The 19013-nt window shown below is 43.1% G+C and overlaps 1 protein-coding gene across 1 annotated transcript in view; it reads left to right on the forward strand.

Moving 5' to 3' along the window:
- RHOJ (ras homolog family member J) overlaps positions 1 to 19013 on the forward strand; it is an 82757-nt gene that overhangs the window by 58019 nt on the left and 5725 nt on the right. The window contains exons 2-4 of the mRNA XM_039242161.1: positions 956 to 1014; positions 11320 to 11484; positions 13796 to 13891. Of these exons, the coding sequence (XP_039098092.1) occupies positions 956 to 1014; positions 11320 to 11484; positions 13796 to 13891 (320 nt within the window). The remainder of the gene's footprint in view (positions 1 to 955; positions 1015 to 11319; positions 11485 to 13795; positions 13892 to 19013) is intronic.

Genomic DNA, 19013 nt, shown 5'->3' on the forward strand with positions numbered 1-19013 from the left:
ATCCCATACTCCCTCATATTTTACTTGCTTTTTCTAAAAAGAGATTAAACAGGGTTGGGGGGAGAGCTGGAATTTAAATTTGCTCTTTCCATTCATCATGAGAATTGTATTACTTTCACACTGCATGTGTTCAATCTGAGTTTAGTTTCAAGATGAGACTTTATTTCATTTCCAGGCATGTACAGGGTGGTGGGTATCCCTCTATTACTTGTCACTTTTGGACACAATTGCTTGGCAAGGCAGTTAGCCTGCTGGGTAAATCAAACTGCCTACTCTTCACTCTCTGTGCACCCCTTAGGTAGGTGAAAGCAAACCCGTACAACATCTCCTCTTGCAACTACGGTTCAAAATTGTAGTAAATCAGTTGGGCTAACGCGCTGGACTATTTAATTTAAAAACAAAAACCAAAAAGAAAAAAACCTTTTTGAAAATGAGTGTTAAGCCCTTCTCGTTTCATTATTAGCGTTCGCCTTAAAGACTCTAAAATAGGTAGGTGGGTTACTATTCTTTGTTTTCGTGGGTTTTGTTAACGTTTCGGAGACAGAAGCAGAGAGATTTCAGAGAAGTTGCTCACACAATTCTGTATCCCAAAAGGTGGCTCAAACAAAACAAAAGAAATAAATACCCTCACCAAGAAAGGCTCCAGCATCCTTTTGCTTCAGGAGCTGGATATTCTAGGGCCTAATCGGGATCAATGAGTAGCCTAGAGAGTGTCCAAGTGGCACCAATTATATTCATCTCAGTTGAGAAACGTAGACTTGGTGGAGCTCATCTGCTCTCACCGCAGGCCAAGGTTGCCTTTCACTTGGAAATCATGCTGTCCGCTTGGTTTAGAATATACATGGGTGAGGCATATGCTTATCCTTGCTGCCCAGGAAGATGTTGGCATGGAGAAATGTGAAGCCTCCTGATGGAAGCTTGCATTTATGGACTCTCCTCTTCCCTTCTCCCCTAGTTACCGTGACAGTGGGAGGCAAGCAACATTTGCTCGGACTGTATGACACCGCAGGACAGGTACGTTTTTCCTATTTTGATTCATTAAGGGCTTGGGAGTGGGGAGAAAGATCCATTTGGCTAGGCATATGGGGACTAACAGTACAGACATTACTTCTTCTGATCATTTGGGACAAATTTATTGTCTATCTAAATGACAACAAAAGGCACATTCTTAATATCATAAAAACATTTATAATTACCCAACAAAAACTAACTCAAAAAAAAAAACATTACTTGAGGTGTTGATAGGCAAATAACAATTCATTGATTGATGATTATCAATAACCAAAATAATGTAGTTGGCCAAGAGTCTCAATTTCTTCCCACTGATACCAATGCCTGATTCAGGATTAAGGAGTCCATTTTCTACATATTAGTTTCACTCATTTTTTTTTCATGTTATATTCTTTGCCCAGCCTTTATTTGGATTGCCTAATGAGCTGTGGAAATGTCCAAAAAGAGATGGGGGTTAGGTGGGGGTGGGGGGAGGGAGATGGATTAAGTGTCGGAAAGAAGAAAACCGGGATCCTGAATGGTTTCCAAAAGTGAGAGTCAACCCCTGCACAACTGGAGGTTGACTCTAAATTCTCTGAGATTCTTGAAATATTCTCGCTCTGTCAGAGATGTGTCTTCAGGTTGGAGAATGTAGCCAGCCAATAATGTAAGGCCATAGACTAGCGAGAACCCTCAACACTGATTCAGTCCAGCACATGCCCTACTTAGATGAAAATGCTACCTTATCTTTCTTTCCTCACACCCCACACTCCACTCTGAAAGGCTTCTAATGTTATAAATTCATGGGTTGGAGGCAAAGTGGTTAAGCAACTGATGGCCGTGGCCCAATTTCTCTGATAGAGCTTTTGTTACCATTGGGTCATTTATTTAGGTCAAAATCAGCGGGTTGTTCAGTCTGTCCAAATTCATACATCTTAAGTCCTTTGGAGTGAACGTTGACCAGGCTCTTTCCCACTGTGAGTTTCCTGCTAATTGTTCTTTGTAGTTATGCATTTGTCTGGGCCTTTTTTTTTTCCCCTTCACAATTATCTGGAGATATATCTTTTTGCCCAACTTGAAAACTCTATACTAGGAAAACTAATAATAAATGGAACTCTTTGGGATTTCTGTGTGCATTTGCAAGGACCATGTATAAATGTCTGTGGGACACCGGAGGCGGATGTTGGGCAGGCCCCGGCAGTGGGGAATTAGAAAACCTTGCACCAGACTCAAGACCCCTAAGAGTATCCAGTTTTCCCTTCATTTGCAGATGGCTGTTGTAGCCAGCTACTCCCAGGAACTGGGGAGGGAAAGAGACTTCTCACGTCAATATTGAGGTGCACAACTAGGAAAGGATGCTCCAAATGCCCAAATGGGAAAATTGGTTTGGCTCCTCTGAGCTAAGGTACAATTGTCTCAGTGCACCTCTTGCTTGACTACCCTTCTGCCAGAAAACCTTCTGGAAATAGAGGTACACTGCTTTTTGGACTGGATTTGCTTACTTTCTTTCAGTCCTGTAGTCATTAGGGTGTCCCCATTCATCAGAACTCAGCCTGAAAGCGACAGGAGTTTACACCCCTCATTCCCATAGTCAGAGTTTACAAATATAATCTAGTTTGAAAAATTCCATGCAGCAAGGATTATTGCCTGACTCTGAAACCTCGTGCCTTCTGCAAAGCTCCCGGTGCTCCACAAGCCCAGCCTTTGACCTCTCGTCTATAGCAACCACTGACAGACAATTGTTAGCTTCTGTGCATTCATTGTCCCCAGAACAACCTCCCCAGGCCTCTGTTTAATTTCAAATCCAATAAAATTGTTTAATAGCGCCTATAGAGTTTAATTATTGTTTTCTGCTGCTGTCCTTTTTTGAAAAAATTTTAAATAACGCTAATATAGGAGTTGAAGCTCTAAGGCACTATAAAAATATCTTTAAGGTCCAAATTGAAGGAAGTAGAATGATCCAAACCTCTGACACAGGTGAAGTGTTGGGCACTGATAAAATATCACAAGTGGGTTATAGATACTTCTTCAACTTAACTTTTACTCAAATGCTTTCCACCAGGTACTTTGAGAGCTCAAAAGTGGACAAGGTTCATAAGAGAGTGTGCAGCATGGGGAAAAGGAGTCAGGACACATCTTAAAGTTCCTTCTAGGCCTAAAATTCTATGATTAGGACTTCTAACAGATGACTTCAAGAAGGCCTAAAAGATCTGGAGTAATGAAGCCAGATGATTTGAGGCTAGACTGAAGGGAGACCTCCCAGCAATAAAGCATTGTTAGATATTGGAGTGTGTTACACTAAAGGGTGGCATGTAATTCATTTTGCACAATAGTGGTGGTTCTCAAACATGAGCAGACATCAGAATCACCTGTGAACCCTGTGAAAACCCAGCCCCTAAGCCCCACTTTCAGAATTTCTGATTCTACAGGCCTGGAAAGGAGCCCAAGAATTTGCATGTCTAACTTATTTCCTGCTGCTGGTCTGTGCACCGTGTTTTAAGGATCACTGTTCTGGAACCTTGCCACTCAAAGTGTGGCCCACCCACCAGTAGCAAATGCATCACTAGGAAGTTTCTTAGACCTGCAGATTCTCAGGCCCCACCCCCAGCCTACTGAATCTGAAAATTCATTTTAAGAAGATCCCCACATGATCCATATGCAATAAAAATTTGAGAAGCAGTACTCTAGAAGTCTTTGGTGCTCCAAGCATGGCTCCTAACTGTGGCAGAAAACAACCCTTACCTGAGTGGATTCCCACAGTTCTAGAATGGCTTTAACTCAAAAGCATTATCCCAAAATTTCCATTCTCAGCCTCAGGCAGGAGAATCCATCATCCTCAGTTATATTCTAGCAAATGTCACTGAGGTCACATGGTCAAGGAACATTTAACTAATTCAAACATACTCATATGGCCAGAGTGACTAAGAAGAAAGGGAGATGACCTCAAAACCAATTGATTAATCCCTGAACCACAAAAAAAGGAAATAAGTCGGGGCGCCTGGGTGGCTTAGTCGGTTAAGGGTCCGACTTTCACTTAGGTCATGATCTCGCGGTTCGTGGGTTCGAGCCCCGCGTCGGGCTCTGTGCTGACTGCCAGCTCAGAGCCTGGAGCCTGTTTCAGTCTGTGACTCCCTCTCTCTCTGACCCTCCCCTGCTCACGCTGTCTCTCTCTCTCCTAGAAATAAATAAAAATATTTAAAAAAAAAAAAAAAGGAAATAAGTCTCTGAAACCAACCATAGAGTTCTATCTTGCTGTGAATCACTAGATTTTCCTACATGAATAAACCCAGAAGTAGTGTCCCTCGTCTTTGTCTTGAGTTAAGTGTGGGTCAGAGTTGATGAAAACAACCGCAAGAGGCACTTGTTCTGAAAGGGAGAGTGATAGGAACTCAGTATCTCTGCCTTCAAAGTCAGCCCGAGACAAAAATGGCCAAACCTGGCTCCATCCACAGTGCTGTGTCCGGTCTGCCTTGGACACCACTGCAGCCCCACCACGCCCACCTCACACATGCTTCTGGCCCTTCATAAGCCTGCCAAGCATCCGCTAAAGACGGTCTACAATGAAGCCATGTGCATACACTGCCAGCACATGGCAGCTGCTATTAAAATTAGCTCCCACCCCAAATCCCAAAAAACCCCCGAATATTCGGACTTCAAGTAGAATCCGTTGAAAACAGAGTCCTCAGAACTCTGGTTCATCTATTAGGTAGAATCCCTAACATGAAGGTAGGCAATGAAGGGAGGCGTTTTTCATAGGCTGACTCTGCATGTTACCCCTCAGCTCACGCTGCAGAGGCAAGAAGGCCCGGCCCATAAGCCACATCTATTTAGGTCTGACCAAGTCATGCTCTCCCGCACATGCCCCTAGTAGTGGATTACTGAACGTGTCCCTGAAAGGGGTTTCTAGAGCTCAGATCTTTGGCTCAGCCACAAAGAATCCCAGAGCCAACTTTTCCATGACGTATGTGCAGGCCAGTATGTTTTGAGTGCATCATTGGAGACCTAGGGGACGACAGGATGCTGGGGTGGGGATGTTGCAGCAAAGCCTGGGCGTTTGCCAGCCAACGAATGCCAAACTGGTCTGTCCCAGGTCATGGCTCAGAGCCAGGCATCTTCCCACCCTGCTTCCAGCCACGTAGAGTGGAACCAGCCACAGCAGAAAGACAGGTTGCCTCCCGTGCTCTGCCACATGCACTTTGGGGGGTGAAGGCCTGCTCAGATTGTGGCCTCAGTCCTAACTCCAGGATAAACATATCTCAAAGACAGCATTTGCCAAAAGTGGCACTTGGCAACATGGCCAGGGAGAAATGAGAATCCCTGATGTCGGGAGCCTGGCTTCTCAGCAGGGTGAACCCCTGGGTCCTCTGCACACAGGCGCCACACAATGGAGCGCTGTCTGTGTGTCAGCAAGCACAGGATGGTGCTGAGAAACCATAGCCCCCAGTAGCTCAGCTGTCACCAGTGACCATGGAAATGTGGGAACAGAAAGGCCATCAGCCACACCCCTCCCTCAGCCAAGACTGCACACTGCTTGTCTTCACCTGCCCGATTTCTGAAGCCCCTCTCCTCACAAGGGCTTAACGAGGCACATGGCCAGGCAGGGAGGCAGGTACAGTTGGGGTCCATTAACGGCAACCCAGGGTCCACTTGGAAGAACATGAGCCTTCTCTTTTGTTATTGGCTGACCCAATGGGGCCATCTAGAGCACAGAATTGGGCCTCCTCCATGGATCCTCCATGGGAAGTTTGCCTCAAGTCTCAACACAAATGTTTTTCAATAAGCAACTCATCCTTTCTCACTCATATGCACCTTAACGTGGCTTTAGAAGTGTGCAATTTGGAGGATTTCAAAAAAGGTTGCTCACATGACAAAATATTAGTAAAAGTAACCTTAGGACACAATCTTATTTCTTCTTAAATTATTAAAAAAAAAATAGAGCCATAGAGACATTGATTCAGAGGTGCAATCCAAATATGCAAGCACTTGGGTCTCATTACTATGCAGCTTAGAAAAAGTTAATTTTGGGTTCAGCCTTAGTATCCAAAGAGAGTAGGGACACTATAGCTGTTGTTGACAAGATGGACTCTTGTCCACCAAAGAACTTACTATATTCAAGACCTTGTTCCATGTGGTCTACACATACTAACACATTTTATTCTCAAACAACCCTATGGGCAAGCACGATTATCGACCTCATTTTACAGGTGAAGAAACTGAGGCAGAGCAAACTTACCCAGTCTCACAAAGTAGTCACAGGCAGTGCTGGGATTGGAGCCCAGAGAACATGTCTCCCTAGCCCATGCTCCTAAGTAGTATGCTACACTCTTCCCCTCTGGGTGTTACCCACATTTCCCAAAGCAAGCCTGACAGATAAGAGTGTACTTATGGGAGAATCTGAAAATGAGTCATGTGCTAAAATCTGGGATGAATGTCACTAAGCCCTAGAGGACTTGGAAGCTGAATTCTATTTCCAGTTTAATATGGGTGTGGGCTGGGTTGAGGTGGGAGGAGTTTCAATGCAACTCTCCTGTCAGTCAACATGTGGTCCCTGGACCAGCGGTGTCAGAGTCACCTGGAAACTTGTCAGAAATAACTTCTAGGGCTTTGCCCCAGACCTGCTGCTGAATGAGAAGCTGCACATTAACATGACTCAAGTGGGCCTAAAGTCTGAGAAAGACTGGTTGAAAGATTCACTTTACTTCCCACCTGGGCCATCATGCCGTGACTCATCAAACATATGTGGAAGGTGTTTGGCCATCTGATGAGGCTGTCCCTGAACTGTTCTTTCTTCATAGTTGCCCGTAGTCATCCAAGAGCACCAGATCTGCCTTCTAACCAGTCTCCCGCCTTTGGGGTAAAGTTGGTGGAAAGTACTCAAGAGCCCACCTTGCCCCGAATCCTTCCCTATCCCCTGAGAGCCCCAGCCAGCCAGCCTCCTTGTCCATTTCAGCCCTCCAAAGCCCCGCTCAAGCCACAGTTTTAGAGTAACACCTTGTTTCCTCAAGAAACATGCAAGTGCTGGTCTTCCATTCTCAGCTTCAATGTGAGAATGGAGGGCACGGTCCACCAGCTAGATCATCGATCCATTTCCCAGAGCCCCTTCACATCATCCCAACATGTGGTCATCCAACCTAGGCTCAGAATGCACCCTGTTGCATTATCAGCTGGTACAAAGTCAAATCCCCCAGCCTCCCACCACCCAGCTCTCAATCTCAAGAGGACACTTCCCTTTATTAATGCTGAAGCCCTCGGCGCCATTTCATTGCCACACCTGTGGCAAATGGGGGCCAACAGGAGTCTGCCAGCCCAGGTGTGAACCTCCTTCAAAGGTGTGTTTGCTCTGTAGTCCTGATTAAATCACTCAATCTGTCTAGAGTTTCTCTTCTTAAACCATAAAATCGGCTGAGGGGAAAAGAAAGCACAATAGCTGCAGTTTTGAAACTTGAGCTGCAAGAGCATCACCTTGACATATGGTGCAGATGCTCCGCAGGGCCTTGGCTTCAGGAGGGCTGGGTAGGGGCTGAGAACGTGTGTTCCTAACAAGCTCCCAGGGACCACACCTTGGGAGCCACTGCACTAACTGATCTCTAAAACCTCTTCCAGCCCTCATTTGTGTTGCTCCAGTTCAGTCAAATAACTACTCTACGGTATTCTATTATCACAGAGCTAACCAAGAGCAAGAGAAACGTCACCTGTCTCACTTCCAAATAAATTGAGTAGACACAGAATCTGAAGCAGGTCCCTGGTTCTGGGCTGTCAGCACAGAGCCTGATGTGGGGCTCAGACTCATAAACGGTGAGGTCATGCCCTGAGCCAAAGTCCATGCTCAAAGGACTAAGCCGCCCTGGAGCCCCAGCGTTACAGAGTTGGACTGAGCTTTCCACGGGAGAGATATCCAGAACACAGAGCAAGATGAAGCCCACCGAAGGCTAAGGTCGGAAGTCACTCAGCTGGAGGGCCTTGGCTACCCTGCCAGGAGGGTAAATGATCAAAAACACAAACTCCTCTCCCATTCCCACCCGTAGTCCCTCCGGCAAACCAGGCTCTTCCTAACTTTTTCAGAATGTAAGCAGAATTCCTTTGATGGCTTCTGGGTAAAGAATCAGATAAACACAATCCTTTCAGACCACCAGTTATTTGTTCCTACCTGAGATCCAGTAGTGGCGCTTCAGAACGTGCAATTTTCTTGGTTGCTGTTGAGGTTTTAAATATACAGTGTCTGCTGCCATCTGCTGGTAATTTCTAGTAAGTTCAGGCCATGAAATAGATCCTACATCCAAAAAGGTCCAACATTTCTTAGATTACTGGGTAAAGCATGAGTCTATACCCAGATAATTAGATTTTCTAAAAAAAAAAAAAAAAAAAAAAAAAGCTTAGTCTGCTGCTTAAAATTCTGAGTGGAAACAAATAATGTCACAAGAGCTGGAGTTGGACTCCGGCTAAATAGCCCATCCCAGTATTTAATAGCTCTGAGACGTTAGTTCAGTACTGAACTTCTCTGAACTTAAGTTCCTCTTCTATGAAATATGAATGTTGATGCTACCATCTCTCCGCCGCTACTCTGAGGATTCAAGAGGTAATGCATGTAAGCACTTGAAACAATGCATGGCCCTTCTTAATAAGCCCTTGATGCATCCTCGGTGATGAAGATATGGATAATGTTAATCAGTTGTTCTCAACTCCAGGTCAATTCCAACCATTTATATCAGAATGCCCAGCTACCCAGGCCCACTCTCCAGAAATCGTGATTTAATTGGTCCCAGAGTGTAGGGAGAGAGGCAGCAGGGTGTCAAGAGGTTCTTAATACTCCCCAGGTGATTCTAATGAAAACCCTGCAGTAAATCACCCACCAAAAAGCCACGTGTTCATTTGCAGTTCAGGGCAGACCTGGTGTCATCCAGTCAGTCAACGGCGTCTGTGGAATGTTCACTGTGGACAGAGTAGAAGCAGGGCATAAGAAAATAAAAACAAGATGCCCCCTGTTCCATTTATCGCAATCCACATGGGACGATGAGGCAGCAGAGGGCAGGTGGTCCCATGAACAGTTGTAGATTATGACCTGGTTCTCAACTTGTCAGCCTCACGGCTACCCCCTAACAGAAAGCCCCAGAGAGAAAGGAGAGCAGTGCCGAGACCGTGGGCAAGAAATTTTGGTTACAGGGCTCACTGTGTAAAGAGGAGGGGTTAGTAACAAGAAAGGAGCTGTCCACTCCCCCACTCCCTATCACCCCCCACCACGACCACATACATGCACGCGTGCTCGTGGGCACACACACACACACACGCACACACACACACCCTGGCACAATTCAGCCAATATGCAGCCAGGAGGCCTGGCCCAACTGCCCACTGTGACCAGTGTTTATTCAGCAATGCATTCAACTCCTACTTATTTGCTTTAATAGAAATGTGATAAATGAGCCACTGTCAGTGATTTTTTATATTCTTTTAGTTTATTTTTTAGGACTTTAGGATTTTTCAGCATGGTTGCCATCTTATGCTGCATTCTGTTTAGGTAACTAAAAACCTTTGCTTAGGCGCACCTGGGTGGCTCAGTCGGTTAGGCGTCCAACTTCAATTCAGGTTATGATCTCAAGGTTCATGAGTTCACATCGGGCTCTGTGCTGACAGCTCAGAGCCTGGAGCCTGCTTAAGATTCTGTGTCTCCCTCTCTCTCTGCCTCTCCCCTCCTCTAAAATAAATAAACATTATACATACATATATATATATATATAATCAAGGGGCACAATAATATGAACTATGTAATCAATTTATCTTTTTTAAACTAAACATGTCTGTTATATATTTAAATAAATATAAAATATTCAAAAGGATATGGTTAAACCATGGCTTCCTCTAGGAATAGAGGAAAGATTGTTAGAGATCACCTAGAGGGCAAAAACAAGCTTTCACTTCTATTCTCTGTATTACTCTAGGTAATGTTTGAATTTTTGCAGTGAGCATTTATGAGTTTAATATTTTTAACATTAGGAAGAGTAGTCAGGACCCTAATAAATGAATTGCTATGTGGCATATGCCTTATGTGTATGTGATAAGTGAACACACAGGTTTGGCTGCCCTGTGTATGTATAGCATGTGCATGTACATAGTGTGCATATATATATATGAAGTATGCAAGGTGCGTATGACCAGTATGTCATATTGTGGTGTGTGCTGACATGTATGTGTACCTAGTGTATACTTACATAGTATAAGTATACACACACATAAAATTACTTTTAGCTTATGTGTTACTAAATTCTATGAAAATATAAATGTTATATCGAAATAGCAGATTTACCTTGGAACCTTCTAAAACATTTCACATACAGTAAAAGATACATGCTGACATTTTCCCAAAGGTGAGATGTTCCAATGTTTTACTTTTGTCTTCATCTTCTTCCACTAAGACAGCGTGTACATAAACAACTTATATAAGCAAGAACTCTCCAACCAGAGCATGTTCTGGTCTGAAACGTGGGGAAAAAAATAATTAATATGGTATTTTGTTATTTAGGCCATGCTATGGCCTCTAGGTAGACTCAAAAGGAAATTCCAAATTCTGAACTCTAGACCCTCACACAATACATTTCTACAAAATTGTGCCGTCCAATTTGACAACTCTTTGCTTTACATTTACAGCTAGCTTGTTCTAAATTAAATTTGCATGCAATTTTTAAAAATTATGTAAGAAGAGAACTGCTGTGCCTTGGCCAATTGCGCACTAATTTAAATCCACTTTCCATACAACACAACTCCATTCAATACAACACACTGCAACAGGGAACTGTGATAATCCTTATTGAATTATACACATTATAGGGGTGAATTTATAGTATATAAGATATCTCACTAAAGCTCCTTAAAAAAAATAGCTTCTTAAGTTTTCCCTAAAATGGAGATACTTATGGAGCACCTGGGGGGCTCAGTCAGTTAAGCATCTAACTCTTGATTTAGCTCAGGTCATGATCTCACGGTTTGTGAGTTCGAGCCCTATGTCAGTCTCTGCACTGACAGCACGGAGCCTGCTTGGGATTCTCTCTCTCCCTCCTTTGGCCGCTCCCCTACTGGTGTGTGTGCGCATTCTCGCTCTCTCAAAATAAATCAGTAAATTTTAATTTGGGGGGGGCTGTTTTACAACCTCTATACACAACAAAAAGGTGTGCTTCTGACTGATGGCTCCTTTATTTCTAACACTTCCTGCAGGGAACCACCAGATCCCAGGGTGGGAGCATGAGCAGGTCAGGGGAGCTGCAGTGGAGCGTGGTGCAGAACACTCAGGGGGGTCCGCCCTCCCCGGTCTGAACAAACTCTTTGCTCTTCCTGCAGGAGGACTACAACCAGCTGCGGCCACTCTCCTACCCCAACACAGATGTGTTTTTGATCTGCTTCTCTGTCGTAAATCCTGCCTCTTACCACAACGTCCAGGAGGAATGGGTCCCCGAGCTGAAGGACTGCATGCCTCACGTGCCTTACGTCCTCATAGGGACCCAGGTTAGACACGGGAGCCAGCAAGGTGCGGTGGGCAGGGCAGGAGGGCAGCAAAAAAGGAAAGACCAGGCTTCTCTTGAACAGCCTATTTCACCAGCACTAGGGAGGAGCGTGTCTGATATATCAACCCTACAAACAGCCATTCCTCAGATCTGCATGATTGTTTAGCCCATGGCTGAAAAAGCAACAGAGCTATTTATATGAAGAGAAGGTTTTGATGTGATCTTTAGAAATTAATCTCTCTGCTTTTTATTTTTAAGTAACAAAGTACTTTTTGAAGTAGACACCCATCTCCAGCCCTGAGCCAGAGGAATGAGGTGGGGATGTCAATCACACTTATTATCTGATATTTTTTTATATCTGAAATCTACAATTGTTTGAAAGTCACAAAATAGGTGTGAATGTCCAAATGAACCCACCAGTCCAAATGGACACATGAGGACAGGAATTCCTTAACACCACAAGAGAAAGAAGACAGGAATTTACTCTTCTCTGTTCCCCTTAAACCTCTTGGTCTTTCAGATCTTAGGAAAGAAGTTAAAAACAGATGTACCAGATACACAAACCTGTGATTTTAAAGGGCCTTAAAGTGTTTTGAAAACAAATAAAATTCTATAATTTGAATTTCCAACAGTAAACCCCATTGCACAAATGCGTTTAAGATTGTTCCTCCTTTTTATAGTTTCGAAACGATTTCATTCTTTGCTAAATTAGTATCCAAAGACACAGAAATGTAATGATAGGGAAGGGTTTTATTGTTATCTATTTCCTATGCCCCTGCTTTCTATTTCTCATTTTCTATTCTGATTGAAAAGAAAAATTTTTTAAAATAGTAAAAGTATTTCCTAGAGAAGGAAGATACGGACAGATAATTAACAAGTCCAAAAATCAGAGTATACTTAATGCTTCTACTCTGAAAGAGAATTGTTTAAATGCAATCTTTCACTTTAATCCCAGATGATAATTTTTTACCATATTGACAGAGCCCGGATCCCTGTTTCCAAAATATGTTCAGGAAATAAACTTCTTTGTGCGATTTGAGCCTATTTTATCATTGGTGGCACTATATTGAACGATCAAGACCAAAAAAGAGGGCTCAAGGGTGGCTCAGTCAGTTAAGCATCTAACTCTTGGTTTTGGCTCAGATCATGGTCTCAAAGTCATAAGAGCGAGCCCCACATCAGGATCTGTCAGGACAGAGCCTGAAGGGGTGACAGAGCCTGATGAGGATTCTCTCTCTCTCTCTCTTCCTCTCTGCCCCTCCGCCACGAGCATGTACTCTCTCTCAAAGTAAATTTAAAAATAATTTTTTAATAAATAAATAGATCAAAAGAAAAAACCCACAAATTGATAAAGCAGAGCAATGTGCTTATAAATGGAACTCTAATGTATAAATATTTTGGTTTTTCTTTAAAAGTCAAGCCTTTATGAGCCCACATTTACACCCATTCACATGTGCATAGTTCACATACACATTGAGAATTTTCTTGAAGTTTATTCATTTATTTTGAGAAAGAGGGAGGGGCGGGAGTGGGGGAGGAGCAGAGAGAGAATCCCAAGCACTGTCACTGCAGAGCCCTATGTGGGGCTCGAACTCAGAACTGTGAGATCATGACCTGAGCCAAAGTTGGATGCTTAGCCAACTGAGCCACCAGACACCCCGACAGAGGGAGATTGTAATGCAACTAAAATATTTGGTTAAATTATCAAAACTAATCCAAACATACATGCTATTTCAAAGTAGTTCTACCTTTGAAAAGATTAATGCTTATTCCTTGAGCAGACCCTTCAGAAATTCCTCTTTAGGGAGTCTGTATCAACACTCCTTAGAATATCCTCACAGGAGGCAAATCTTTATCCCCGTGAGGGTGAAGACAAAGATGTATTCACAGCTAGGAAATAGACTATTAAGAAATGAGTAATGTAATTTGGGACCAAATGAGGCATCACTGTAAGGTAATAAGACTGATCCATCATCGTGTATATCCTATAAGTGGGATCTAAAAATAAGTAGGAAATTTCAAAAACGCCTGAAACAACCACAGAATTATTGGAGTGAGTTCAGCCCCCCGGGGAATTGCTTTTGAAGAATAAAGCACATGGAAAACCTGATGCTGACATTTGCACAGAAATCACTTTACTTTTTTAGATGTAATATGGGCATGTGTATGTATGTACCTCCTTAAAGAAAAGTCAGTCGGCAACTTCGTAGATATAAAGTGGTGGCGGGGAGAATCTCTACCAATTCACGGTTTAAAATATCCACTAAGACCTGAAAAACTAAGGAAATTTATTACACTTTTTTTTTTGCCAGATTGATCTCCGCGATGACCCCAAAACCTTGGCCCGGTTGCTGTATATGAAAGAGAAACCTCTCACTTATGAGCATGGGGTGAAGCTTGCAAAAGCGGTACAGTCAGATTTGAATTTAATTTGAAATGTATGCTGACAGAAGAATTTGGTGTATGATTTGGAAGGAGTGAGCTACATAGACTTTTGCTTTAAAGTGCAGTGTGTTCACGGATCCTCTGTCTGCTTCATACTCCCCCTTTGTTCTAGTGACGCTGGAAGGGACCATTTGGTTAGTGTCTTCCCAGCCACCATTGTCTGTTCTTTTAGAAAAAAACTTGGTGAATTTAAACAGCTGAAGCCCTTATCATCTGACTTAGCAACATTTAGAATATCCAGTTGCTGTATTTAGTATGAATAAAAGGACTCATCTCACTGCTTATTATCAATGTAATTCATTTAAATGACCCCATTAAAGGTATTTAGTGATTTTCTTGGAGAAAACTTAGATTAGCATCTGGCAGGGTTATATTTGTTCAATATTTCTCACCACATAATGAATAGCCACTTACAGCAGCTGGATTATCTCACAAACAGCATCTAGAGGAGTAACGTGGACCAGAAGATAACTAGTTGGAGAATCCAAGTGGCTGCAGATAATAGCAACCACCTCAGAGCTGGAACTGTCTTCACAGACCTTTCTCCGTTCTTGAGAGCTTAACATGAATGGTGATTTTGATGGGGAAATTCTTTAGACCAAATCATTGTCTCCCCATGCCCACCAGGATGTGTGCGAAATCAGACACTAAAATGGACACAAGAGGAGGCTTTTAAATCGTATTTCCATAACCTGAGTCACCTCCTCATTGATACAGTCACAAGCCCGTAGACCCAGGCGAGAAGTTTCAGAAATTGCTTTTACTTTGTTTTTCTTTTTTAAGTCAGTATTATTTTTTGTTTGCTTGTTTATTTGTTTGATTTGTTTTTGAGAGAGAGCGAAAGTGCAAGCAGGGGAGTGGTAGAGAGGCGGGGAGAGTGAGAATCCAAAGCAGGCACCACACTGTCAGTGCAGAGCCTGGTATAGGGCTCAAGCTCACAAACTGTGAGCCGGTGTCGGACTCTTAAACGGCTGAGCCACCCAGGCGCCCCTTTTTTACTTTCTTTTTTTTTTAAATAGTTTATTTATTTTTGAGACAGAACATAAGCAGAGGAAAGGCAGAGAGAGAGACACACAGAATCTGAAACAGGCTCCAGGCTCTGAGCTGTCAGCACAGAACCCGATTGGGTCTCGAACCCATGAACCATGAGATCATGACCTGAGCCGAAGTCAGACGCTTAACCGACTGAGCCACCCAGGTGCCCCCCTCTTTAACTTTCTAAAGTTAGTAACCCTGCAAAATGTATGCCCTGGGCAGAATAGGAGTCACCCTTTTAAACTGATCGAGAAAAATATCATGTACAAATTCTCCATAAATAAAAATGTGTGTATCTCTCTTCTTAAAATTTTCTTATAGGCACCAAAACTAAGGGATACACTCAAATAGAAATGAACTAAGTAGAATTATGTTTTTATGGACACAGTGCATGAGGATACCTCACAAGTACTTGAGACATCACTTCCTACTTCTGTGAATATCTTGTCAGAATGACTAGTATGAGCCAGTCATCGAGGTCTTGGGATACTAAAGCACTTTACAGGCTCTGCCTCATTTCTGCCTCATGGTAACCCCCTTATGCAGATAGTGCTGGTCTCTTCTTACAGGTGAGGAAACAGAGTCTTAGGAGATGAATATGTTGGATTCACACAGCTGATAATAACACAAGCATCTCTAATCCAGATCTGTGGATGTCACTGCTGTGCATCTGACCATGATGTAACCTGTCTCCTCCAACCATTTATTATGCCTTCTGTAAAATGGGTACATGTCTAGAGGTTCTTCTACCTCTTCCTCAAACATTCAGCTTAACTTCTCTCGCTAAAGGTACATAAACACCAAACTCCAAAAACAATCTATGTGATTCCCAGCTGTCCGTTTTTCACAAGGAGGTCCCAGAGGCTCGGCACCAGCTTTCTCTAGGAGCTCGGTTTCCATGTCCCCGCTTCCGTCCTGTCTACCCCATCATGTTGTCAGTGTCCTAGCCTGACTTCTCATTTAGGAAATTGTTTTTCCCTCTGAAAAGAAGTCACTCCAAAGCCTCCCATCTCATCTTGTACTTATTTTAGGAACAATGGATGAGTTCACCACTTTATTGCCTTTTGCCAGTTTCTCCTAGCAACTGCTCTCAGATACGGAGAGAATCGTGTTTAGCTTATGAAATTCAATTTAGAAGAAATCCAAGCAAGAGTTTAACTTGTTTCATCACAATTCATGTAATTATAGAGATGCTTTAAGTCTCTCTGCTCCCTGACTTTCCTGTCAAGTAGTTTATAATAACAGCTAGCATTTACGGAGTGTTTGCAGTGCGCTAGGCTTTCTGCCAAGCGCTTCACATGCCTTGTCTTAATTAATCCTCACAGCAACCCCCCGAGGTGTGTCTATTATTATTTCCACTTTCCTAGAGGAAACTGAGGCTCAGCGAGGCTGAGGTCACACCGCTAGAAAGCGGCAGAGCTGGGATATCAAACTGCTTTAACCACCGTGTTCTTCTGCTTCCTTTTTATAGCCTGTAAAGTAAAGTAAAGTAGCCTCAGTCTTGGGGCTTCTTTTTTATACACTGAAGCCCCGTATTTTAATATTCATATTCTCCCCACAGTTCAAGTGCTCTGCAAGTTCCGGTCTTTCATATTCAATTCCTTTTGGTGGTACTTTTCAACTTTCAGAGCATTTTTCTTCTATCATCTCTTTTTGGTCTCAAAGGGCATTTTAGTTTTAAAGGCTATTTTCATATCATACGTATTTACAATTCTTTACAGTTGTCAAAAGTCAATGACATTTCCATAAATATTTTTGCATCCTCTGGTAATAAATATTCGTCGTTATCCGTCTACTTGTTTTATCCTCCGTCTCCTTGTCATTATTGCATTTGTTCATCTCTAGCCAGCTTCCTCACTGGTTCAGGTCCATACTACTACTGGGTCCACTTGTCAGTAACTCACTGAACACCTCTCATGTGCCGGCCACCGGGCTGCACTTGAATTCTAAGATTATAATTCATTGGATGTTCTCCTTCCCAGCTCCATTTGATTCAACCTAACCATGATTTTCTAAGTTCAGACCTCCTAAGGTATTTCTTGACAAAACACTTTGCCATTTCCTCTCTTTCAGCCTTTGGCCTCTTTTTTGCCCTTTCCTGGTATCTTCTTCACCCTACACCTTCCTTATTGTTATTCTCACTCTTTGTCTTGGTACCTGTGTCCCGCTGGCTTTGTAACATGCATGTAACAAGCATGCACCAGTGGGTTTAAAGCGGCAACATTGCTGCAGAAATCCTGGAATCCATGTTCAGTTACCTTAATCAACTGGAGTCTTTAATACCTGCCTACAGACTGCAAAAGTCACTTTTAACGCTCCTTGTTTTGCATGCTGGCCATTTCTTCTATCTCTCGTGGTCTTTGAAAATTGGTCACTCCATCACTAGGGTCTGGGTTGCAGAAATGAAGGAGAGACAGCTCCTTCCCTCAAGAGGCCCATAGGCCAGAAGAAGAGGGTGGCTGGCAGGCCACCTGAATGAATACTTAGTCCTGAGGTAGCAGAGAGCGGGGAGTGATGAACACATTCGGGGAAGGAAGATTCAGAGACAATTTCTTGGAGCAATCGCTATCTGAGCCAAGTCTGAAGGATAAAGACAAGGTTATCAAGTGGACAAACTTAGGGACTAGGGAGGATAAAATTCCAAATAGAGAAATGAGTACGTGCAAAGGCATCCCTTAAAGCATAAGGGCACCTGGGTGGCTCAGTCGGTTAAGCTTCCAACTCTTGATTTTAGTTCGGGTCACGATCTCACTGTTCATGGGATCGAGCCCCGCATCAGGCTCTGCACTGACAGCACGGAGCCTGTTTGGGATTCTCTCTCCCTCTCTCTCTGCCCCTCCTGTGCTCACTCACTCTCTCCTTCTCTCTCTCAATATAAATAAATAAACTTTAAAAAAAAGCATAGGGAGTACATTGGCAAGTGATGAATCAAATTTCACCCACAAATGCTTTGATCACCCCACATGTGTGTTTTTAATGTGATTTAGTGGCCAACACTGAACAATGGAAGCTTCACAGAAAGATACTCAGTTCTGGCTTCTAAAACAAAAACAAACACAAAACAATACATACACTAGAAGGTCTGGCAACACGAGGCCAGCATTTCCTCATCAACAGCAACCTTTAAACAGTCTTTCAGACAAGGAAGATACCCTTCAGTTTTTCACAGTCCCCACCCCTCCATACTAACCTTCACTGAGGTAGTGCACTACATTATCTACCCACCCTTGAGCTGGCGATCTCTGCCTTATGGTCTCAAAAAAAAAAAAAAAAAAATCAGCTGCAAATCCATCCAGTCTAGAAACATTTTCCTCTTTTAGCAATTTGTTATGATAGAATTTCTCTCCCAAGTCATTAGGTTCTTTTTTTCCTTTTTTTGGCTTTGATGTCGCCTGTACCTGTCCTAATTCTTAAGTAAGAAATAAAGGACTTCTTTGTTATTAGCTGGGTCTTTAGATACCAGTTTACTGTGTCTATTCCACAACTATTTTCTACCCTCTCCATTTAGAGGAAATGGCTTACTTGTTCTTCCTTTCCTCCCTTATGACCCTCACTGCGTCCAAAACAACATCTCCGTTTGTTCATTAGTTTTACTCTTTCGGGCACATTTGTTTTTATTTGCTAGCGTCAGCCCCACAGAGTGTTAAGACTGTAGCTCAGGGGACAGACAAATTCAAACCTCTGACATTTCTTTTGTTGTGTGACCTTATGGAAGTGACTTCGTGTCTCTAGCGTCAGTTTTCTGAGCTGCAAATGAGGTGACAGACCTACCTTGCAAAGTTCTTATGATGATTAAGTGACCCAATGAGACCTGAGGTCCAGCTCAGCAAACTATAATTGTTGCTAAATTCATGTGCCTCTCAGGTGCATCCATGGCCGGGAAGACTTCATTGCCTTTCCTCTTTCAGGTTACGCTCTATCTCACTCTATAACGTGTCTCACCTCCACGAAGACAACCTGTAAGATCAGTAGGTTTTCTTCCACTTGATTGGCCACTGTAGGTTCTTCTGTTTGTTTTTTTCTTTTTGTTTAATTTCTTCTTGTCAGACT

The sequence above is a fragment of the Hyaena hyaena genome, unplaced genomic scaffold, assembly GCF_003009895.1.
Source record: "Hyaena hyaena isolate Hyena2069 unplaced genomic scaffold, ASM300989v1 scaffold_208, whole genome shotgun sequence".
NCBI lineage: Eukaryota > Metazoa > Chordata > Mammalia > Carnivora > Hyaenidae > Hyaena > Hyaena hyaena.